Here is a 22,990-nt window from a genome sequence, read left to right as displayed (position 1 = left end):
GGGAGGGGGTTTAAAGTATCGCTACGAAGAAGTAAGCGTGAACAGCGGTTCAATGGCTTCGTGTGTTCAATAAGTACTAGGGTAAATGTCGCATGCGGGATTCTTACCGCCGCATCTAGATCTAATTCTACTTTAGCGACTCGTGCCGCTATTAGTGCTGACCCTCCCCCCGTCGCCAAATCTTCATGGGTATAGGGCCCAGCCCCGTATTCGTGGTCTCATGCCGCGTGGGCTCCCAGGTTGGATGAGGCAAGGCGAACTCGTAGCGGTGCACCAGCGAAGCGATTAACACGGTCTGCTCCAGGTAGCTGATGTTGCGACCGATACACCCCCGGGCGCCGGTGCTGAAGGCCACAAAGTACGGCTGCAGGTCCTTGCCCTTCTCGCCCAACCAGCGGCCCGGCTTGAATGCGTCCGGCTCGGGGAAGACGGCCTCGTTGCGATGCACGACATACGCCGAAATCCCGACCGACGTGTTCCCGGGCACAAACTCCCCCAGGATCGTGGTCCCCTCCGGGGGCGTGCGGCGCGGCAGCGCAAACGAGACCGGCGGGTACAGCCGCATCGACTCATCCAGACAGGCGCGCAGGTACGGGAGATGCTTGACCTTGTCGTACGGCGCGACGACCTCTTCCTCATCCAGGACTTCATCGACCTCCTCGCGCAGCTTCTGGAGGCAGTGCGGGTGGCGCAGAAGCAGGACCATGACGTTGCTTAGCGCGATGGCCGTGGTGTCGGACCCGGCGTTGATCATGATACTCACCTCGGCGACCACCTCGCCCCATTCCAGGTTATGTGGCACGCCGTTCTTGTCCGCCATCATCGCGGCAAAGAAATCGTCCAGCTGCTCCCCGTTCTGGTGCCGCTTCCACCGGTTGTGCGCGCGGCTGTAGACGATCCCGTCCCAGTCCCGGCTGAGCTGCCACTTCCGGCGGAACGTGGCGGACAGCAGCTTGCTGGCTTTGATGAGGGTGTGGTACCACTCGTAGCACCAGATCAGCGTCGAGGTGGCCGACCCGTTCGCGAAGTGGCATTCTCGGAAACTCACGCGTTTGATGGTCCCGTCCATGGATTCGGATGTGATCTGGTCGTTGCCTTGATCCAGGAAGCGGATGTCTTCGCTAAGGCCGATGTTTGCGATGGCCGCAATGGTGAATAGGTTCGTCCACAGACGGTAGTCGACCGTCAAGTCCTCTTCCTTTGGGCGGTAGCCGCTGGGGAGGGGATCAGTGCATCGGGCATCGAAAGCTGTGATGATGCGCCGCGTCATGTCGGCGACCTTGTACTCCCAGGATTCGAGGTTCTTGAGCGCGTAGGCGCTGGACAGAACCTTGCGTTTGCGGGCGTGCTCGCTCTTGTTGACGACGTCGGCGAGGTGAAAATGAGAGCCGCTTGTGATGGAGTAGAACAGGTCCTTGGTGCATTTGGTGCTGTGGCCGTAGATGTCTTTAATGGCGTTGGGGTCTGCGTAGGATAGCATGTTGGGGCCGGTGCGGAGCACTGGGTGGTTCTTATGTGCTTCAAAAATTCGCTTGTATCGCGTGCCTCTGTGAGACTCGATCACTAGAGGAAGACTTGAGATTCCCGACCAGAAAGAGAGTTTTGGGTACTTGCGGAGGCCCTTGGGGTCTCGGAAGTAGTTGACAACGGGAAGGATGCCATAGTAGAAGAATAAGAGATGACAGAGGATGAGGAGGATTAAGGCATACATGATTGTGAAGACGAGGCTGGCTGAATTAGACTATGGGAACGTTCTGTGGTGATCGCGAGCAGCACTTGAGTGATATATGTTGATGCAGCTGTATACTTACCCCGGATTATGCCCAAGCGAAGACAAAAGCGGTTAGCACCGGCGAGAGTATCCCAGAAGATCAGAATGGTAAATGTCGGCGAACATGCTATCCACTGCATGATTGTCTTTTCCCATGCTGGTTGATCCATGCAAAAGCAGCTGACACCGCATGGGGCTGCACGAGAGGAGAAAATTTGATAAGGCTCTGTCCGAAATAAGTCCACAATCTATCATTCATAAGTGGTGGCATAGCCCGGGAGCAGCGCAACTGGAGGTCTCCGCAACACCAGAAACCTCGATAACGAATTGAAATGGCTTATACTGAACGTCCTAGCTCAAAATCTTTTGACCCTCACTCCCATGCAGCGATAGAGCTGCCACAAGGTTTGGCGCAGAACGGTGGTCGCATTGACGTTGGCAATCTTGGTTTGCTGCGACCCTCTGCACCTTGGCTTCCATTGGACGAACTGCGCCGTCGATTTGAAGAGGATGGATACCTCTTTGTGAAAGGACTTTTACCCTGTGAGGATGTTCTAGACGCTAGGGAGAAGTAAGTGCGCTGCCTGCATGTGAATCTCCGGGGTTTATCTCTGTTACTGACTGTGGTCAAGCTACTTCAAAGCCTATGCCAACACATCTCTTCTGCAACCGGGGTCATCCCCGCGGGATGGTATCTTCAACAGCGCGTCTCACCCCGATCTACACAAGGGTATTGGTGGTCAAGGCTTGCCAGCTGATCCTGTCGAGGCTAAAATTCTTATTGACGCTCACTCCGACTCCAAGTACCGTGCCTTTGTCGAGCATCCCGCTCTGACGCAATTCATCCGGCTATTGATGGGCTGGAAACAGCATGTGCTGCTCGACCGAACAATGCTTCGCCATAATGTTCCTTTTGGAATGGGCACTGGAATTCACTATGATAAGCTTTTTCTGCGCGGAGGCGATGGCTACTGCCTCACTGCGTGGGTCCCAATTGGTGATTCAATGATGTTCCCAAAATGACGCGTTATGCTAACCCATCCAGGCGATATCTCAATCAATGGTGGAGGGTTGTGCTACCTGGAGAAATCTGTAGCACTGGGAAATGAGATTGAGGAGGACTTTACCACTCGCGCGGCTGGGTTCACGACCGAGCAGCGCCTTTCCGCCTATAACGTCAACATGATGGCTGGTGGAATGCTGGCCAAGTCGCCCGACGAGTTCGTGTCAGATCATCCGGCCTCCAAGTCTCAAAAGTGGCTGGCCACTAGTTATGAGGCGGGCGACGTGGTGTTCCACCATCCGTATACTATCCATGCTAGTGGGCGCAACGAGGATGCGCAGGGGCGCATTCGATTGAGTACGGACTTGCGTTTCTATGAGGAAGGAGATGCGGGGATGGATAAGCGATGGTTCAAGATCTGGGATCCCAATGATGGACTATAAAGTTTGAGGTATATTCGGTTGAAGAATCATTAAAGGCACCGTACGCAGTTGATTAGTTGAACCATGGAAGGGCGGGGTTGCCCGTAGATGGAGTAGCCGAAAAGGCAATCGTCGCCGAACCCCTCCAAATTTGTGAGATCCTTCTCTTCCCCTCCACCAACTACTCCTTCCCACCTTCACCGATTCTCTGCCTTGCATGCCATCAAGGCGTCAACCTTGGTAAGCACCCCTGGGTATCTTCTTTTTATGATTACTACTGATTGGCTCTAGTGAATATTGCCGAAGTAAGTGCTCAACTTTTGTCTCTTGTGAGCTGCTCGCTTACACATTGAACCCAGGACACCACCTGCGATGTAGGCATTTTCCTCAGAATTATCCCGTAGCCTTCGATGCTAAGCTCACTTCATCTGCCTCATAGGTGATGACTCTCGCCCCAAATGCGAACGATGTCAAAATGCTGGAAGAGAATGCATTCGTTCCAGCCCACAGTTGCAGTTTCTGAATACAACCAGCGCAGAATATGCGCAGGATGTTTCTGATGCGCCAAATACACTAACTATCAGTATGGCTCTTTTCTTGGTTACAATCGCAGCTAACTTCTTAACAGGCACCCGTGCATTTGAGTACGTCGATGAGACTCCGGAATTGGCGGCCCTCTACGCAGCAGAGACGACTATTGGCGCGGAGCAGACTGATGCGTTTCCCTCTCATCCAACCCGCCAGATCGAACATGGTGGCATTCGCAGCTCAGAACGAATATGGGATGAACCGAGATTATCTGCAATCACTACCCCCCTCTCCGCTGATCTACCGTCACCACAATCACAAAACCAGGCCACGCAGGCACAATTGAGCCTAGAGGAGGCTTGTCTTATCCGTTATTTTGTCGAGAGTCTCGGGTTATGGGTACGTTGTCTGCGATAAGGTTGTGCTGCTACTGCTCACACCATCAGTTCGACCTGTGTGACCCGGAAAGGCACTTTGCCGTCGTTGTTCCACAAAGAGCGCGCATCTGCGCTCCTCTCCTGGACGCGATCCTCTCCGCATCCGCCCGACACTTCAGCACTCTCCCTCAACAACGTCAACTCGCAATAACACAACAATATGGGTTGAAAGAAGGCCTTGCTATTGGCGAGGAGTCCATGCTCGCCTACCACAGTCGGTCTATCGCCGGCCTACGTGCCGCCAGCCAGGAACCCAACGCGATCATGGACGAGAACTTGCTTGCCGCGGTTGTGATTCTTCGGTTCTATGAAGAACTTGACAGTATGGCTTCTCTCGATCTCTTCCATTCCTAGCCCCTTGAGAGAGCAACTCAGCTGATTCATCAGGTCCCTTCACCGATCCCCCCTCTGACACCGCCATCCGCGGCCTCCAAGTCTTTCTCGAAGCGCAAGCCTCTTCCGCGATCCAGACGTGTCATGGCCTCCGCTCCTCGGCCTTCTGGGTCGGCTTCCGGCAGGAATTCCACATGGCTATCTCCCAGCGTCGATCCTTCCGTATACCCCTCTCCACTGTGGCTCACTACCTCCCCACCCGAACCTCTCCAGACCATGTCTGGACGAACCGGCTGCTCATTATCGGGGCGCATGTCATTCAATACTGTTTCCCGCCAGTCCATTTTCCTGAACAATCTCCGGGCCAGAGATCCACCCTCTATGAACACCTTCTCAACCTCCGCCAAAGTTGGGCGGCTAGCGCACCCTCGAGCTTCACCTCCATCTACACTACTTCTGCCTCACCCTCCGAAAGACTCTTCTTCCCACAGCAATGGTTCCTCAACGACACCCACATTGTGGCCATGCAATCCCTCGGGCTCATCGACCTGTTACTTGCCACGCACGACCCCCACGTTGACCGGCTCCGCCCCCGCATGTCGCACCGTCGGGCCCTTGCCGTGCTGGACGAAGAGATCCGTACCACAGTGCGGGAAATCTGCGGGGTGGCGGTAGCCAACCGGCAGAGTCCAACGGCAGCGTTGACAGCGAGTCTGGCGGTGGTGCTAGGGGCGGAGGCGTTTCGGGAGGCGTCCCAAGCGGAGAAAGACGCGTTACTTGCTGTGGTGCGGGGTATCAAGGCGGAGAGTTATTATTTTCCTGGAGAGGGAATGGAGGGGGTGATTTTGGGGGTGTGGGGGAAGAGAGATTCTTTCCTGAGCTTGTGAAGTCACAGCATGAGCACTTTCCCATGATTGGACGTGACAAGGTATGAGATTGAACCTGCCAGTCTTCGTCAAACTCAATGAACATGGAATCACACCCAATAGCTATAAGACAATAGTCGGATTGACAAGAACGGCAGATAGGTATAATCTAGAAAGCATATAGACAAGTTCAAAACGCCAGCCCCTCAGCACCGCTGGAAAATCAGACCCAGCAGAAGTGGTAGTATAAAACCCCGAATGGTTTGAGAAAATCAAAGAAAAGACCCCCATAATCGTCAATTCATATAATATCCACGCTCTTCACAAATAGCTTTTTTTGAGGGTTTCGCAAAATGGTATCGTATCGTCCTCATCGAAGCGAGATCCGGAGCCCTCCGGAATAGTCGTGCCAACAAAGACGGAAACTAGTAATGCGACGAATCATTCTCCGAATCTGCAAATTTCAAGGAAAGATTAGCCTCCACTTTCTTCTTCAGAAATGACTAAAAGGAAGTTCTGGGAGGAAACATACATCCCGACTCGACATCCTGGACGACCGGCGCCGCCGGGCCCTTCCCACTCCCACCACCACCGCCACCAGCCCCGGGGTACCCCATCATGGACTCGCGCTGGAAGAAGCCCAGATTCTTTAAGCGCACGGTGCGCATGTAGGATTCCTGCTCGCGGGAGAAGTTGTAGGGCCGCTCCTTCTCGGGCCCGCCGTAGGTCTTGAAGAGGGCGGCGCCCAGCGAGACGAGGGCGAGGCAGGCGACGATGACGATGACGATGATGGCGGATGTACTGAGGGTGCCCATTTTGGAGGATTTTGTGAGGTGTGATATATAGGTGTGTGTGTGTGTGTGGTTTTAGGGAGGTTAAAAGTGATGCAATCTGGGTTTCTGTGCTGGAGATTTCCTGCAGTAGTGTTGAGATATATAGAGTACTGGGCACGGCCGTTTCGATGCGTGGGCTTGATTGCGATCGGGGAGGTTGGTGGTCCGAGTACCCTCGATGGAGACTGACTAGAATTGGGACTAGTCTAGTGTCGTTGATTTATTTTTGGGAGGGGAGGGGGAAAAGGCGGGAGTGTGCGAATTTATAATCGCATGCTCGATTGAATGGTTTGTTTGTTCGGTGTGAGACACAGATTGATTCGATGGTGATAAGTGGTGTGAGCGAGTGAGTGAGGGGAAGAGAGATAGAGGGAGGAGAAGAAGTCCGACGAGAGAGAGAGAGAAGAGTACAATATTTAATCGGAGAATCGGAGCGAAGATAATAGCACCACTTAGCAAGCAATCCAAGCAATCCAAGGACAAAGAGAGAGAGAAAAAAAATCGACCACTACTGATTCGGACGCGTGAAGGGGGCCCACTGTTATTATTTATAAATCAGATTGGGAACATGATGAATGAGAGAGAGGCAGAAATCGAAGGAAGAGTGACATGGGTCGGGTCAGGTCAGTCATGGATGGACTCGATGGTTGCCCACGCGGCCTGCTGGCTGTGTTCCAAGCTGGCTGACGGCCGTCTCTCATTGCCATTGGGTGAGCCTCTGCACGGTCGGCGCGTCTCCACTTGTGCGCTTCGATTCCTTGGGGTGCCTGCCTCTGGGTTCGGTTGTATTCGAATAAGCCCATTCTTTTCTTCACTTTGTTATTGACCCGGGTAGGTAGATTGTTTACAGATTGAGTGTGTTTTATTCACAGTCGACTCATTCGTCAATGGCAACAATTCCATCGCAATCAGTCTTTGCTATCTCTCATTCTCATCTTATCAACCCCCTCTTCCATTCCACCACTCCGCCCTTGCCGAAAGCTTGACCAAGCGACCAAGCGGAGATGGCTTCATTATTGGCTGGAGATGATGTTGCTGCGGACTCTGGTGACTCCTCGGTCTAGAATTGTCCACCTCAATTCACTGACACTTATCCCACACCACCACACTGACAGACAGACCTAAGACTTTCCTTTCACTCCCTACTCATCTTATTGTACTTTGTCATCAACTTGAGCACTTGTCTCAGCTCCGCTTCGTATTCCAACAGCCGTATTCGGCTTTTCCAAACCTGAAACAGCGTGGGGCGTTGAAACGGCAACGTTTCTGCCACCCGTCTGGCCAACGACGTAATTTGTCCGCACGATCGACAGTATCGGCCCTCGCCCTAAACCCACCATGGTGCCGATAAGCACTAACACCGCGCAGAATGCACCACAGGTGAAGCTTTCTGTCTCTGTCCATTGCGACAGTCACAATTCCCACGTCATACCTTTTCGACACTCCTCCCCCCACTTAATAAACTCACTATCATGCGTTTAGTCGATTCGACACTGGACTCGACAATCATGCTGCCTGCCTGCCTGCACCACCCAACCGGATATAATTAGTCCAGTCCCTGGTGGGGATCGTCGGCGGTAACTTGGCGGCCCGGCCTGAGGCGGACACGCCGGGACTGGTCGCAGGAACAGACTTTTGCCCGCCCTGCTCGATTGCACAAAATTTCTTGATTTTGGGGGTGCATCAGCGGCTCTGCGCTTCAGCTTGGTCAAAGCAAAGCTACATTATTGGATGCTGTATCATCGAATTCTGCCTGCTGGGCGGAGCGAATATCCTGACTGAGCCTGTGCTAGACCACCGCCCGCAACAGGATTCTTCCGCATCTTCCGACCTCCGAACTATCCCAACTCATACTGACTGCACAGTCACATGACAGTAAGCGGACGGAAGATTTCAAGGACCCTCAGGCAGATCCTCCAGCCCCCTCCAGTCCGAACCAGAATCAATCAAACCGACCAGGGGTCCAGATTCTGTGAAACCTTGATGATACACAGCAAGCCTGTTCCGCCCGATGCATGCATGAGTGCTTGTTTGTGCGCTTAGATCTAGCTTATTGGTGTGTCTCTGAAGGAGGTCGTTCAGATCTCGGCCACGGTTTGCTAGTTTCAAGCTCATGTTCTCCATTCTCTGGGCATGAAATTGATTAAGATAAGTCAGGCTCAGTCGTCTCCAGGTTCGTGTCGCTATTGACAGGCTGTAATACTGCAAGCACGTACATATAATGATGGTTTGCCATCTCAGTATAGGATATATCAACTGCCCTCAGGCCACGTTACTGTGTTTGTCACGGCATCCTAGCTAGCGAGATAGTCTTCAACACTGCATGTACATTCAAGTTGCCTGGGCTGAGTTTGGGAACGCAGCCTGCGATTCCGCCTCGCGATGGCAGGCTTCTTTGTATGGCGACAAAGGACAGCCAGCACCCAAACGCCTAGTCACCGTCGATCTTTTACACATCCATAAATATTAGGTTAACTTTAACCTTGTAAAAATGCATAACCAGCCTAAAGATAGACTAACCAGGCCTTGGCCAATGAAAGGTCCATTTCACCACCATTCATAGATGCCTTTGACCTTCAGCGACAATTTGAAGACTCAGGCACATTCGTTGAGGGGAAAGCGTGTCGACTGCGCTTGGGGAATCTTGCTGTGAATTCAGTAGCTTGTAAGCTGTTGTATGTAATCTGGTGCCTTCAGTATTGGAGCATATACAAACCTTAGACTGCAATATTCGTTAGTCTTTATTCAATAACAGCCGCGTTACCTGTTCACCTAATCAACGAGCACTTGCTGCCATTCGTATTTCCGGGCATTGCCAATTGTGTACATTCGACGTCAACCCGGGGATAACTTCCAAAGCTCTGATCCTACAACTTCCCCACTTGTCTTGTACAGTACTCTCCACTATCTTGCTCAAGGTCGCAGTATCGCCCTTGCTCGTGTCAACTACTTTTGTAGCACCACTACCTCAGAATGGACTATAGGTTCCCATCCGGATGTATGATGGAAAACCAAATCGGAAGAGTGATAACAGTCAACAACCACGAATACACGATCATTGACGTATTATCCGAGAAGTCCAATATGGAGCTCCACGAGCGATGGGTTGTCTACGAAGCCACAGTCCCCCACGACACGCAAAGATACGCTCTGAAAGTACGCTACCAGTACGTGGGCATCCTTGTACATTTTCATCCGCATTCACATCTAACCAGCGCCATCGCTCATCGGAATGACAGCCAAAGGAGTTAGTGAGCGCGACCTCATCCCGAGGAGATCATGGCGCGGAGGTGCTTCGAAGACGAATGCCAGGCCCTGCAAGCGTGTCAGGAATCCGTCTATTTCCCAAAGTACTACGGGTGTGCCGAACTTCCTGGTGACGAGAATCCCCTCAAAGATGGTTGGCATGTCTGGGTGATTGCGATGGGTCTCGCTGGCGGCACCAGCGTGGTGGAAATACCCAGCCTCGGGTATCTCGAGAACCGGATGATTCGGGACCAGGTTGTTGATGCGTTGGGAGTGAGGTTTCTTTCTTGGGGTTTGTCGGCTGTTCGGGGAGGTGTACTGACCAGGGATTGAAACTTGTGCGAATAGGCATATGCGTCTGAAGGGGGGGGGGCTTCTTCATGCAGGAGACTGAGCAGATCTTTTTTGATCCTGGCCGACGGTTATTTTACGTTCTGCCACCTATCTTCCGTCTCAGGAGCTAATTGATTCATGTTCAGATGTATCGTTGGGCTGTCGAGGGCTGGGAGAGATGGCGTCTTTCCTCCACCGCCAGAGTACCGAATCACTAGGAACCATCGGGATGTTCTGGCCTTTGGACTGGGGTGGTGGCGGGAGTGAGTATTCTCGGCTGTTGTCTCGAGATGGTCGTTTTTTTTAGACTGAGAAGGGGGCAATAAGGATATATTCTCGGGTTCTTTGTCAAAATCGTCTACCTCTCCCCCTCGCGTCTTTACGACCAGTGACCAACATATTGGCTCATACTGCTGAGCGGTAATATACATCCATTCGATTAGTCCTTGACTCTGATCAAATGAGTGAGGGTGACGTTCTATCCAATCTACGGCTGCATAAAATTGCACAATATTTGCTGATTGACCTGGAGGTCTCAAACCGATATCAAGAGTATCCCACACTCACGCTACTCACTGCCGTAGGGCCCCGAGGCTTAGACTCGCTTCCCTCAATCAGCTTCTTCAATCTGTTCATCTCGGAAGACATCCACGAAGTAAGAGCGACGATGTCTGCTCCAGAGTTGACAAAGTCAAACCCTTGTATGTACTTTTCGGCCGCTGGTTCTCAGACGTCAGTAAGTCGGATGTCTCTCCATCAACTCAAATGAAAACCTACCTGCTTCAGCAGACAAAGCAAAATGCCCCGCGTACTTTCCAGCTGCTTTAGTCGCTCGCAACACCTTGATTATCGCTTCTTGCACCTCGGGTATCGTTGCATGATCAAAAGCAAAGTACCCCATTGACGAGGCCAAGTCGTTTGGGCCGACAAAGAGCATATCTGAACCCGCTTGATTAGCGTGATCACTCTTAGGCTGCCTTAAATCAGACACGAACCAATGCCCTCGACGGATGCGATAGCCTCGCAATTCTCGACCGCCTGGCGCGTCTCGATCTGCACGATGATTGTGATATTATCATTGGCATGAGTGAGATACTCTCGCCCGTTCTGGTTGAAGGCGTTCGGTGCAAACATGGCTCCGGTGCCCCTTATCCCTTGCGGCCATCGCGCGGAAGGGTACTTGCAGCCTCGGACCACGAGTTCGGCTTGTTCCTGGTGGCAGATCAGTAAGATCCTATGAATAGAAAGACAGTGCAGGGTTGGGGGCGTGAAGCAGACCTTGGTCTCGCACATTGGGACCATGATTCCATGGGCCCCTGCATCGAGCGCCCGTTTCATCATCCAGGTATCGAGGGCGGGAATGCGCACGATGGGCGACACCCCGGCCGCTGTGATGGCCGCGACTTGGAGGTACATGTCTTTGTCGTCGATGTTGCCATGTTCACAATCTATGAGAACCCACTTTATTGCAGAATATTAGCGATTTCGGTTGGGAGAAGATGGGGAGCGGTGAGAGTGGCGTACGTCTTCCCCGAGACCTGCGACTGTCCTTGCGAGTGAGTAGCCAGGCAATTCTAGCCATTGGCCGATCGAAGGGCCTTTTCGTGCGGCTGCCCTCGCGAGGGAGGTTTGTAGACGAGTCTTGTCGGTCGTGGAGGCGATCTGAGAGATCTCTTCTTGTGACATGGTTTGATGCAGGGTGCGTAGGTTAACGGTATGGTCAAGGAGGTACGATGGTGGTGATGGTGGTGATGGTGGTGCTATATGCCTCTTTCGGATCGGATCTCGAGCCGGTGCCGAAACTCATTCTTCCCCCTTCAACCTTCTCTGGATATACCTACCAGAGCACCACGGCCTTGAACTAATGACTGTATCATCTCGGTGCAAAAGTCCGTCTTTCACTTGCTCGCACCATGTGCCTTCACGCATATGCCATCCGACCCTACTCCGCACCGTGGCTTGTACTCATTGCCTCTCGTTGAATCGATTTAGTAGGCGGCTGCGACGTGGGAAAAGACCTGCCACTAGCCACGATGCCGAACTTCTATAGAAGTGACTTATTATAAGTGGGTCTTGCTCGTCCTTCTCGAGGCCATTGGCGGGAGATGAGGGGGAGAGATTAGATAGGATCACCTCCTATGATAACTGACTGATAAGAACAGTTGACGTCGCATCGGAGTCTTGAACATTGCTCCCTTCCCTCACTCCCCCCTCCGATACACTGACTGCCCCAGCAGCAAACAGACAAATGGCATCCTCGACCAAGAAACCTGATGGACGAGTCTGGAAGGCATGCTTCTCCTGCCGGCGGAAGAAGGTACGTGTCCGATATGCAGTGCACGGCTCATATCATCTGCTGATTTAACCAACAAGATCAAATGCGACGGAGAACAGCCATGCTTCATGTGCGAGTCTCGCAACCACCTTTGCGAGTACCCCGAGTCTAACGATCATGCCGCGACGAGTCGACGGTGAAATATATGAATAACCTGGAATGGCCACCCCACTGACTCTGGCTTAGTTATGCAACATCACTGGAGGAACGGTGCCAGCACATGGATAAGTTGTGCATCCGCTTGGAGGGCCTAGCCCAAACACTTTCCCAGTACATCACTCGGGCGCAGGCAATCAACCATTCGTGCAATGCTTCCAACCAGATCGGGCAATATCCAACGGTCGGGTCTTCGCCGCCTGCGACGGCTATTTCTACGGATCACCTCTCAGAAAAGACAAGCTACAAGGCAGCGGTCGAGCCATCAACCGCCTCTCCTATTGCTTCGCATCCCACCAGCCCTCCCCCTGCATATCGAGCCAGTGCAGATCTAGTGGGTCATATGGTGGCCGACTCATACGGCCGACTCAGGTACAAACCAAGCTGAACATGCTTCGACTTGCTGCTGACTGACCTTGCAGGTATGTTGGTGGAGTAGCCAACAACATGGTGATCGAGGCAGTTCAAAGCTTGTCACCAACAAGTGATCAAACATCCTGTGAACAGAGCAGCTTTATCAGAAGATCAGAGGTGGAACTGCCGTTTTTTACTCGCGATAAGACGTGGCCCGATCTACCGTATCTGCCGCAGGCGAGGGAGATGACGCGACCTCCCCGATACATCTCAGACTTACTGGTCGACATCTACTTTGAGAGATTGCATTACACCTTTCCTATCTTATATCAACCAGATTTCATGATCCAGTATGAGAAGTTGAAAGATACGAGGGATTTGACGGGCTTTGACAGAGGCTTTCTCTCCGTCTTCTTTGCAGTCTGTGCTTGTGCTTCGGGCTTACTTCCTCAAGCGCCTGGTGCGTCTACTTTGGCGGGTGTGGAGTTCTATCAGAAGGCTCTACTCATGTTCTTCGCTTCCAGCGGTGAGGTCTTTATTGAGCAAGTTCAGTGTCTTGGCTTGCTTGCATTTTGTTGTGCAGGCTGGAATGTTCTCGCGCAAGGATGGCGACTGGCTGGGCAGGCAGTTCGAATTGCGCAAGATCTTGGTCTGCATCTCTCCAGTCTGGTAGGTATGCTATCAATGAATATGGTCGAGTCATTCACTAATTATCTGCAGAGGGAACCTCAAGGAAAGACACCATGCTTGCTGGATTTGAAGGAAGCGCAGATTGCTCGCTGTGTTTGGTGGAGCGTATTCGAGATCGATTGGTTGGTACACGTTTATAAGACTGTTCGACCCGGTGCTGATTGATGGCTTTAGTTTGACTTCAATATGCCTAGGACGGCCGATGGCCGCACATATTGCCCATATTTGCTGTGACCTACCCCTGGATATCAGCAACGAGGATCTGGGACAAGGCTCTGACTGTGGTTATAAGACTCAGCATCCGCATTCATCGATGATGGGCTTCATCGCGCTGATCCGGCTGTGCAAGGTGGCCGCCGAAGTACACCACTTCCATCTGTCCAACAGAATGGGACGCGGAGACTCGTCCGGTCAAAGCTGGACTACTATGCTCACCAATGTCAACATATTCACAAAGCAGCTTGATAATTGGGTCCAAGAACTCCCAGACGAGATTCGATACTCTGCTAACAAGGGCCCGAGTGGGCTAAATTTGACTATGAGTGCTATAGCATTTCTTTTGCACTCGGCTATTCTTATGAACTTATACCGGTAAGGTGGTTTTTTTTCCACGTCTTGCACATTTCTGACCGATTTACAGGCCTTTGCTGGGTTTCAAACGCCCGGAACCACATCCACTTCTTCGCGATCCATCTTCCGAATGCCTTGGAGCTGCACAAAGCTGTATCCAGGCAGCTGAACTGATTCATGACTGCATACCACCGTCGCACCATCTAGCCTTTTGTGTCCAATATCTAACTATATCTGGGATATTTGTGTATGGCATCTTATCCTCGCATACAACTTCGTCAACTGACGAGATACAGATTGAGGATGACCGAGTCCGTTGATTCAGAGCAGATCTCGCAAGGACGTACGGCTCTTTGCCTTCTCACCGAGATTGAGCGAGTCTGGCCGGGTGCTAGTCGCAGCCGTGCAATCCTGGAACGACTGCTCCAGGACCCGGGTGACTTTGACGGCGCTAGTCAACCCACGCCCTTATCTATATTTGACGGCCTCTCATGGGAGGACTTCCCGGGAGCTGATATGATTGACGACTTTCTGCGGAATGAGCTGTGAGGTCTGACTTCATCTATCGCTACTCAATATGCATAATACATTACAATTCAGAACACCATGGTAAGGATATTGAGCCGATCTTACTCCGTCTCCACCTCAACCACCAACTTCTCCCCACTCAATTTCGCCTGCCTCATAATCTCGAATCCCTGCTCCGCCAGACCCTTCAAGCCTCCCTCGACAACCCTCACCGGGTGAGGCTTGATCTTACCATCCTGCAAGAATGGCCAGAGCTTCCTCATCCACTCCACGGCAAAATCATAGTCCTCCTTTCGGGCCGGGATCCTATGTCCTCCCAACTCCAGCTCCTCCCCCATCGCCGTATACGCCACGGTGATACGCGTCCGCACATTCTCTCGCGGGATGACGGTGTCCGTCAACAACGTCGCAAACTCCCCGCCGTCAGTCGACAGCGCCCGGTCACAGAACGCCACCGCTTCCTCCCCGCCAATCGTATCCATCACCAGCCCCAGTCGGTCCCCGGTCTTCTCGTTAATGAGCGCCGCGGCGTCGGGATCCCGGTAATCGAAAACCTCGTCCGCGCCGTACGACCGCACCAGCTCAAAGTTGCGCGGCGAGCAGGTCGTGAAGACCCGATAGCCGGAGAGTTTGGCGAACTGAATGGCCATGGTGCCCATCGCGGACGAGCCGCCATAGATCAGGATGGGGAGGGGGTCGGAGAGGGGCGTGTCTGGCGGAGCGAGGTTCAGCGTCTGGTAGAGGGACTGGCCGATGGTCGTGAGGGCAATGCCAAAAGTGGCGGCTTCGGCGAAGGACAGATGCGCGGGGATGGGGAGTTGGAGCGCGGCGACGGCGGGCGTGGCGGTGGAGAAGGCCCCGTCCGTGGGGTGGAGCGGGTTGCAGCCGGAGACGAAGCCGAAGATGCGGTCGCCTGGTTGGAAGTCGGTTGTTGTGTCCGGGTGGATGGAAAGGACGGTGCCGGCGTAGTCGCAGCCCAGGGGCAGGTTGAGCGGGGTGCTGGGGGAGCTGGCTTTCTTGAGGTCGGTGGGGTTGAGGGCTACGGCTTTGGGCTGGACGAGGAGGGTCCCCGGGCGGAGAGTGGGTGGGGGGATGGTGGTTAGGGTTGGAGTGTGCGGGGAGGTGAGGGTTATGGCGAGAGGCATGGTGATGGTTTTGGACTCTTGGGTACGGTGGGTTTCGATTAGAGTTGGGGTGGATCTGGGGATGTACTGTACTATACTTGCTCTTTTCTTTTATATGGAACTAGGGTTGCGCAGCTGCTGACATATAGAATGACATTGCTTATTAATTGATGAGATGCTGACAGATGGTGTGTTGTTGATGATTAATGCTATACAGCTTCCAGTCGAGCTAGTATGCTAGAGGCATAGCTGGTCTACCTAGTCTCTCACCACAGTATCATGATCGTTTGTTGTCACTTGTTGGACTAAATGGGCGACAATTGACCAGCCAGCATTAATGTACCATCCAAAGAAAGAAGTATTAGATTCTTTGACCATGGTAGTAGTAGTTAGCAAGCATCAACCCGAGACAGTTGAGTCGTAGGCATAGTCCATTGTGACACAGGGGGTTTCCACATTTCGGAACGCAAGTGGTAAGGCTAAAGAATAGCAAGAAACCGACTTCAGGCTCGAACGATGCTGTCATCGATAATACTGTGGTACTTCAGATCAAGCTGAGCTATTAATATGAGAAAGGGGCGGCAAAAGCAACCAGTCCCCTACCTACGACAATCCAACAGCCACGGCCCACGCTCTGGTGTCAACGCAGCCAAGATCCTGAACCCTGCGGTGAATGAACGACTAAAAATGTCCCTCGATCAGCCTCGCGCCATGTGGCACTGATAAACTTCTCCGGCTGTTTCATTTCGCTAACGACCAATATGCGAGCAGTGCTAAGCGCCGGTCAGGACCAGCGTCGGGGGCTCCGGGGCGGCGGGCGACGGGCGGCTAGGGCTGAGCGGGGATATAAGCCCTACAACAACCTCACCAGTCCGAAAACTGTCGACTACAAATAAATGAATGGGTGCATACAGGCAGATAGATAGCATCACCAATGCCATCGTCCAACCCCACCCGCCCAGTCCCCTGGACAGAGCACCTCATCTTCCTCCTCCTGCTACTCCCGACGACGCTGAGCATCATCCTCCTCCTCTCCGACAGCCTCCACTGGACGATCGCGGACGGATCCATCTACGGCCTGATCAACAGCTACCGCACCTCGGTGCAAACCGGCGTCCAAGCGCTCGCCACACTGCTCAGCACCGTGCAACTTCTCATCATCTGCCGGCTCATCAACCAAGCGACGCGCATCCGGTTCGCCCACCGCCACCAGACCCAAACAACACAACTCACCACCCTCAGCTTCTGGGCCTCGCTCTCCACCCCAGCCGCGAACTGGACCCTGCCCCCGCTCCTCCTCTGCGTGACCTTCCTGCTCGCCAACCTCTCCGCCGTGCTCTCCGCCCTCTGGACGGGAGCCCTCACCCCGACCACCACCACCACCACCCACCTCTACCCCCTGCAGATCCCTTCCTACAGCAATACAAGCTTCATAATCGAGTACCCGTCGCAAATCGACCGCACCGGCCCCACCGCCCGCACCGCCGAGGGCTACTTCACCTACTCCGTGGGGCTTGCGCAACTGACCGCCCTGATCTCCTCGGCCAGCACGGCCTCCCCGCTCCTGGCCAACGCCAGCCGCGTGCACCCCAAGCTCGACAACACGGGGTACAGCTACACGGGGCGATCGTACGGCGTGGGCGCCGCGGTGGGGCTCACCGATTCCGGACTGCGGACGACTTACCCGCACGCCACGGGCTACACCTACCTCGAGCCGGGGTACGTCGCCACCGTCGAGTGCACCTACAACCGGTCCACGGCGTTCCGGCTGGAGGAGCTGGGCGAGTACGCGCTGTATGCGGCCCGCGGCCCGTTGCCGGATAGTGTCAACGCCAGCGTGCGGAGCGGTGGGGAGTATTCCGTGTATACCGGGTATAGCACAAGGACGATCGTGGCGGTGGGCGTGGCGGCGCAGCCGGTCGCGTACACGAGAAAACGGTATGTGGCTGTCGCGGCTGGCGGGTATTATGTCGGGTTGAACGCGAGTCAGTGTGTGGTGGTGTTTGAGCCGGAGTGGTTTGAGGTGGTGGTTGGGGTTGCGGGGAAGGAGATTCGGGTTGGGCGGGCGGCCGCGGGGACTGGGGATGATTCTGCTACTGCTACTGCTACTGCTACTGCTACTGCTACTGCAGCTGTAGGACTAGCCAAGCGCGATGATGATGATGATGCAGGGAACGCAGCGCAAGGCAACTCGACAGCCGACATCGACCCCACCAACAAGACCATCCACGTCGCCATGCGCCAGCTGGAACTCATCTCCAACGATCTGACGAGCTTCTACCGCTCCACCCTCGGCGACGCCTTCAACACCAGTATCGCCGATTATCGCACGTCCGTGACTACCACCACCACCACCACCACCACCACCAATACCACCACTACCAATACCACAACCAGTACACCCAGTACAGCCAACCAAACCATATCCGAAGACGCCATCGCCCTCGCCGGCATCACGAACGTGTACATCTCGCTCATCGACGACATCCTGGCCGGCTACGCGTCGGCGCAGCTGATGGTGGGCGGGTTCACGCGCCTGACGCCGGCGACGGTGACGGTCGAGGCGTTCCGCGTCGGGTCGCACCCGTACATCATCTGTGTGTTCGTGACCTCGCTGGCGCTGCTGCTGGTCGTGGCGGCGGAGATGGGGCGCACGCGGCTGTGGCGGGGTCTACCGCGGTGGGATTACATGGAGATGAAGATGGTGGTGGCGGCCGCGTCGAACGGGGGCCGCGGGATCGCGGAGCGCGCGGCGGAGAAAGGGTGGGGCGCGGACGAGGTGGGCAGGATTCCCGTGCGGTTGGTGGGCGGGGAGCAGGTCGCGGGCGGATGGCGGTTGGTGGTGGAGGATGGGGTGGATAAGGAGATGTTGCTTTTAGAAAGGGATGGGGATGGGGAGGGGGAGGGCCGATGGGTTTAGTTGATATTGGTTTGCAGAAATAGGGCAATATGTGGTTGTGATTGTTAACTTATTTGATGTGATTAAGACTACTCCTACTTCTTCCCCACCATCCCCCGCAACGCCTCCGTCTCCCCCTCCAACTTGCTCACGCGCATCCGCAGCTCGTCCCGCTCCCGCTTCACGGCCGCCAGCTCCGCCTCCAGCTCGTTCACCCGGTCCAGCTTGCGCTGTCGGTACCGCCGCGCCGCGAGCGTGTTCAGCTGCCGCTTGCTCACTTTGCTGGGCGGTTCTTTGGTGGTGGTGGCCACCCGGGTGACGGTGAAGGTTGGTTTGGTCGAGGGGCGGTCCGTCGTCACGGCGGGCATTTGCTGCTGGGGTTGTTGCTGTGGCTGTGAGAGTGGGGGTGGGGTTTGGATTTGCGGGTCTATTGTTCTGCGATTAGTATACTTTACTTGCTTACTCGAGGATGGGATCGGGATCGGGCAGGAAACGTACCAGGTAGAGACTGCACGCTTGGCGATTCGAAGAGGTAGGATTCACTGAGACTATCCGGGGAGCTGAGCAAGGAGTTGATCGCGGAGTCTGATACGGGGTCTGCGAGGTCGCCCAGGGTGTTGATGTCGAAGTCAAAGTCGAAGTTCAAGTCCAAGTGGTTGTTGGTAGTGGTGGTGGTGGTAGTGGGATCGGGGTAGTAGCTTTGATCGAGATGATCGGTCGCGAAGAAAGATGGGTCAAATTCAACGGGAGGGAAGGCCGTTGCAGGAGGCACGAGAGAAAGATCGAGATAGGGATGGAGGTCGGAGTAATAGTAGTCGGGGTAATGGGGGGAATGGTGAAATTGATTAAGCGGTTTGCCCTGCCGTGTACTCGGCCGGGGTGAGCTGCCTGACGGCGTGCGTAGCGGTGGTTGCTGCGACTGCCATCCTTGTATACTTAGGACCCGGGTCACGGACCCGGAAGACCGGAGGGAGAGAAGAAAGAAGGGGGGGTAGCTTGTTCGCCGAAGCGATGGGTTGATGAGGAGGAGAGGAGAATGCGGGAGAGGGGGGATTCTTATACCTTATCGGTCGGTGCCGGGATTCTTAGAGTCGGGAGATCAAATCATGGGCCGGACAGGGAGGCGGGTTCCATTTGGGGAGATGTGTGTGGGGCGGTGGGGTGGGCTCTATCGGAGTTATTTTAGTTGGGTGTGACTTATACAGCTGCTGGCATTGCATCTGTCGAGGAATAATGGTGGTGATATCGCTGCCTTGCAGACTTGGTACAGTACTAAGTATGTCCTGCAATTCAGAGTGAGAAAGGGGTAGAGATTTATGCCATTGCTCATCTATCGAAGAGCATAGTAGTCGTGTGTATGAAACCCCTATCATCCTCATTAGCAGGATCCCATCATTACATCTCCGAAACAACAAGAAACAACAAAAGCAATCAGATGATGTCGGCCCTGGAACCTTGGAGAGGTTCTTCCTATATCGTGTTCTCTCCAAGCGCCTCAGTAATGCGAAGCATGTCAGCTGTAGGGGGGTTTCTTCATGGTGCTAGAATGGGTAGAAATACAGTCCAGTAAGTAGACACACTTACTCAGGTACACTCATGATGCAGATCATTGATCATCATGATGTATACCACTCTACCATGGTTTATTTACAATCTTATAGCTACATCTGACTTTGTATCTCCCTACCATCCATCATGATGAGTCGAAGTGATAGACGATGATACCAAATGGGCCGGGATGATACCCCATCTAAAGCGCACCCGCCGAGCCGGAGAAGAAGGAATCCACCCCGGATGAGCCAGCATGACTCATTCTTACTCATGCCTATTTGGGGAGGGGAAGGCCCCCACCTCTCTTATCCAACAATAGCACACAAGCCGCGAGGATTGGCCATTCGGTGACGAGATCATGGCCAGACCGTTGTTATCATCTCATAGCTTATCTGTCCTTGCACTACAGTAATGTACCTATGCAGAAATCATAGATGAAATAATGACCATCCTCACTCAAGCCATAATACACATTTAGGTCCAACTAATGGTCACACAGTTCATAGACTAAGATAGCCATTCTTGATTAACATCTAGCCCGCGTGCCAGCCACAGACCAGGAACAACCTGCCTGCCCCGCCCATGTCCCCTCACAAGGTGGGTTCATGCAAGATCAGTAGCCAATTCATTGTTCTCCGTTGATACGGCACATAAGATGACAGAGAGCCCTCGGAACAAGCGTGTTAAAATGAAAACCATGCAATTAAATCTCTATCTATTCTATCATAAATACCATTAACATTATTGATCCTGTACATTATCTATACTCCCCCACCGACCGACCAGACTTTTGTTCTGTATCCATATCTGCTGCAAACACGACTCCCTCTCCTCTGCCCCAAATTCAATTCTTATTGAGCTTGGCCCTCAACCTCCCCCCAAACCAGTAGAAGACGTAAGGGATAAACACCATCCCCACCCCAATGAACGCCAGCAGCCACGACGCCCACTGCAGCCCCAGACGATCGTACATCTGCGTGATGAACAGCGGGAACGCCGCGCCGCCTCCGGACCGCAGGAAGACCTTGGCCGCTAGCGCGGACGCCGCATACTTCTGGTAGCTGTCGATGATATAGTTGTTCACGGCATAGTAGCAGAGCACCATGCCGAACCCGAAGGCGATCCCGGAGGAGGCGGGCCCCACCCAGATGATGCCCTTGTAGGAGGTGGCGCCGAGGATGAACAGCGCGATGGGGACGAAGGGCGCGCCGATGAGGGCGCCGATCAGCCGGTCCTCCGGGGTCGGGGCGCGGCGGCTGCAGATCTGGTGGAATTGCTTCTCGAGCAGCGGCGTGAAGATCAGCGAGAAGCCGGCGCCGATGAGGATCGGGATGAACATCAGCCCGATCTGGCCGTCGTTGTAGCCGTACAGCTTGCCGAAGATGACCGGGTAGGCGAAGAAGAAGGCGTACAGCATGGAGTAGATCAGCACGATGTACATGCACATCAGGTCGAGCACGGGCTCGGTGAGGATCATGGTGATCGGGCGGATCAGCGAGGTGCGCACGATCTCCTTGAGGGAAGGCTTGTGCTGCTCCTGCTCCGTGATGATGTGCGGGTTGCCCGTCTCGGAGCGGAGGCGCGCCGCGCGCCGCTTGAGGATCACGGGCGCGTACGTCTCCGGGACGAGGCCGACGAGAATGCCCACGGCCCCCGCGAAGGCCAGGTTGGTCCAGAAGAAGAGATCCAGCCGGCCTGAGCCCACCGTGATCCAGCCGCAGACGATGGGGCCGATTACGGGGCCGCAGTACGGGGCCGCCGCGAAGAAGGCGATCGCCATGCCTCGCTCCTCGATGGACCAGATGTCCGCGATGGTGCCGCCCGCGAGCGAGAGGCCGGAGCTGGAGAAGACACCGCAGAGGAAGCGGCATGCCAGCAGTCCGCCGATGTTGGGCGACAGGGCGCAAGGGATGTTGAAGATCGTGTACAGCACCAGGGAGATGATGTAGACCGGCCGCCGGCCGATAATCTCCGATAGGGGGGACCAGAGAAGGGGACCGACAGCGAAGCCGCAGACCATAATACTGCAGGTAAGGGTGGCCACTTCGAGAGAGACGTGGTACTTGTCTTCGATAAGGCCCAGACCGCCCGTTACGATTGCGGAACCGTAGGCGACGCAGACGACAAGGAGGGAGGCGACCATGGTGACGTACCAGCGATAGGCACGGGACCAGTTGTAAGGGTTCTCGGGGTCGTTGATGGTGAAGGTGACAAACTCGGTAGGCTGGTCATCGGCCTTTTCGAGGTCCGAGGAGGAGCTCGACGACGGTTGCCGGTCTTGACGCGAGCGGATCTGTTCAAGCGTGCGTTTGGGAACGAGGCCGGTGCTGGTCTCGATGGTATATTCCTCCGGGAACACAGGGTCGGCAGGCCGACCGACGTCTGGGTAGTTGTAGTCGACTGGCGGAGGGCTGGGCGAGATTCCGCGATTTGTTAAGGACTCTCGAGTTTCTGTGCGAAGAAGATGTGGCTGTTCTGATGCATTGCTCATAGCCCGTTGGGGCTCGGACATAGGTGGTGCCATGATTGTATGGAATGAGATGGCTTGAGCTTTTGGTAGACTGTGGACTTGAGATGCCTTTCTGTGTGCTATTGTAAGAGAGACAAGCAGATTATGTATAGGAACGGTGTTGATTTATATCTTTGGATGTCGGATTCGTATAGTTCAGGTACGCAGCAAGGCCGACGCATCGCCGATCCATCACCGAGACGCACCGAGCTTGAACCGTTCGACACTCTACCCAGTTCCTGGAGCCAACACACGCCATCTGGGTGACTCAGAGCCGGTTCGGTCTTAAATCGTCCCTGTTTCGTGGCTTCGGGTTGCATCTTGCATCAGATTGACCCTGAGCCAGGGATTGCAGCTGAGATTTGGTCAGATCAAATGATCCCAGCCGCGTCAACCAGATGCTGTGTTTGTGCAACAAGCTGATCTTCATGACGAATCTTCATATAAACATGAAGACAACAGTGCTCAAGAAGCTGTAGCCAGTGGAAATCGACTGCAAGTG

General features: G+C 54.2%; 9 protein-coding genes across 9 annotated transcripts; 3 read left to right on the top strand and 6 right to left on the bottom strand.

The window, feature by feature from the left end:
• Window positions 1-151: 151 nt before the first annotated feature.
• ASPACDRAFT_49984 (cytochrome P450) lies at window positions 152-1,711 on the bottom strand (the record flags this gene model as incomplete). Its single annotated transcript, XM_020202308.1, has 1 exon — window positions 152-1,711. The coding sequence occupies one exon, from the start codon at window positions 1,709-1,711 to the stop codon at window positions 152-154; it is 1,560 nt and encodes a 519-aa protein (XP_020060352.1).
• A 392-nt stretch (window positions 1,712-2,103) lies between these two features.
• ASPACDRAFT_39626 (uncharacterized protein) lies at window positions 2,104-5,381 on the top strand (the record flags this gene model as incomplete). Its single annotated transcript, XM_020200623.1, has 9 exons — window positions 2,104-2,342; window positions 2,404-2,768; window positions 2,817-3,131; window positions 3,488-3,501; window positions 3,556-3,570; window positions 3,636-3,705; window positions 3,825-4,123; window positions 4,171-4,483; window positions 4,549-5,381. 9 exons carry the CDS (start codon window positions 2,104-2,106, stop codon window positions 5,379-5,381), a joined length of 2,463 nt encoding a protein of 820 aa, XP_020060351.1.
• Window positions 5,300-6,209, bottom strand: ASPACDRAFT_75519 (uncharacterized protein). Its single transcript, XM_020204472.1, has 2 exons — window positions 5,893-6,209; window positions 5,300-5,814 (listed from the first exon to the last, which is right to left on the bottom strand). The coding sequence occupies exons 1-2, from the start codon at window positions 6,173-6,175 to the stop codon at window positions 5,786-5,788; spliced, it is 312 nt and encodes a 103-aa protein (XP_020060350.1). The 5' UTR covers window positions 6,176-6,209; the 3' UTR covers window positions 5,300-5,785.
• Window positions 6,210-9,400: 3,191 nt separating this feature from the next.
• ASPACDRAFT_1852926 (HpcH/HpaI aldolase family protein) lies at window positions 9,401-11,497 on the bottom strand (the record flags this gene model as incomplete). The annotated part of the gene is made up of 6 exons (XM_020197280.1): window positions 11,297-11,497; window positions 11,051-11,233; window positions 10,768-10,984; window positions 10,550-10,711; window positions 10,349-10,491; window positions 9,401-9,508 (listed from the first exon to the last, which is right to left on the bottom strand). Exons 1-6 carry the CDS (start codon window positions 11,456-11,458, stop codon window positions 9,401-9,403), a joined length of 975 nt encoding a protein of 324 aa, XP_020060349.1. The 5' UTR covers window positions 11,459-11,497.
• Window positions 11,498-12,020: 523 nt separating this feature from the next.
• Window positions 12,021-14,426, top strand: ASPACDRAFT_1852925 (Zn(II)2Cys6 transcription factor; the record flags this gene model as incomplete). The annotated part of the gene is made up of 8 exons (XM_020197279.1): window positions 12,021-12,089; window positions 12,146-12,243; window positions 12,294-12,635; window positions 12,686-13,143; window positions 13,201-13,286; window positions 13,338-13,429; window positions 13,482-13,898; window positions 14,174-14,426. 8 exons carry the CDS (start codon window positions 12,021-12,023, stop codon window positions 14,424-14,426), a joined length of 1,815 nt encoding a protein of 604 aa, XP_020060348.1.
• On the bottom strand, window positions 14,362-15,622 carry ASPACDRAFT_112246 (zinc-binding alcohol dehydrogenase family protein). Its single transcript, XM_020195632.1, has one exon. It carries the CDS (start codon window positions 15,548-15,550, stop codon window positions 14,507-14,509), a length of 1,044 nt encoding a protein of 347 aa, XP_020060347.1. The 5' UTR covers window positions 15,551-15,622; the 3' UTR covers window positions 14,362-14,506.
• A 563-nt stretch (window positions 15,623-16,185) lies between these two features.
• On the top strand, window positions 16,186-18,510 carry ASPACDRAFT_112245 (uncharacterized protein). The gene has a single exon (XM_020195631.1). It carries the CDS (start codon window positions 16,464-16,466, stop codon window positions 18,447-18,449), a length of 1,986 nt encoding a protein of 661 aa, XP_020060346.1. The 5' UTR covers window positions 16,186-16,463; the 3' UTR covers window positions 18,450-18,510.
• Window positions 18,511-18,523: 13 nt separating this feature from the next.
• On the bottom strand, window positions 18,524-19,767 carry ASPACDRAFT_1852922 (bZIP transcription factor; the record flags this gene model as incomplete). Its single annotated transcript, XM_020197278.1, has 3 exons — window positions 19,349-19,767; window positions 18,927-19,287; window positions 18,524-18,855 (listed from the first exon to the last, which is right to left on the bottom strand). Exons 1-3 carry the CDS (start codon window positions 19,352-19,354, stop codon window positions 18,524-18,526), a joined length of 699 nt encoding a protein of 232 aa, XP_020060345.1. The 5' UTR covers window positions 19,355-19,767.
• A 1,056-nt stretch (window positions 19,768-20,823) lies between these two features.
• Window positions 20,824-22,503, bottom strand: ASPACDRAFT_57350 (MFS transporter; the record flags this gene model as incomplete). Its single annotated transcript, XM_020203233.1, has 1 exon — window positions 20,824-22,503. One exon carries the CDS (start codon window positions 22,501-22,503, stop codon window positions 20,824-20,826), a length of 1,680 nt encoding a protein of 559 aa, XP_020060344.1.
• Window positions 22,504-22,990: the final 487 nt, after the last annotated feature.

Source organism: Aspergillus aculeatus (genome assembly GCF_001890905.1).
Source record: "Aspergillus aculeatus ATCC 16872 unplaced genomic scaffold ASPACscaffold_2, whole genome shotgun sequence".
In the NCBI taxonomy this organism is placed as follows: Eukaryota; Fungi; Ascomycota; class Eurotiomycetes; order Eurotiales; family Aspergillaceae; genus Aspergillus; species Aspergillus aculeatus.
This window is presented reverse-complemented; position numbering and strand designations above follow the sequence as displayed.

Bases quoted from the DNA above. Each gene is read 5' to 3' on its own strand.
- ASPACDRAFT_75519 (XM_020204472.1), bottom strand. From the start codon at position 6,175: ATGGGCACCCTCAGTACATCCGCCATCATCGTCATCGTCATCGTCGCC. The intron at 5,815-5,892 runs GTATGTTTCCTC...TGAAATTTGCAG, and splicing joins CCAGGATGTCGAGTCGGGAT to ATTCGGAGAATGATTCGTCG.
- ASPACDRAFT_112246 (XM_020195632.1), bottom strand. From the start codon at position 15,550: ATGCCTCTCGCCATAACCCTCACCTCCCCGCACACTCCAACCCTAACC.
- ASPACDRAFT_112245 (XM_020195631.1), top strand. From the start codon at position 16,464: ATGCCATCGTCCAACCCCACCCGCCCAGTCCCCTGGACAGAGCACCTC.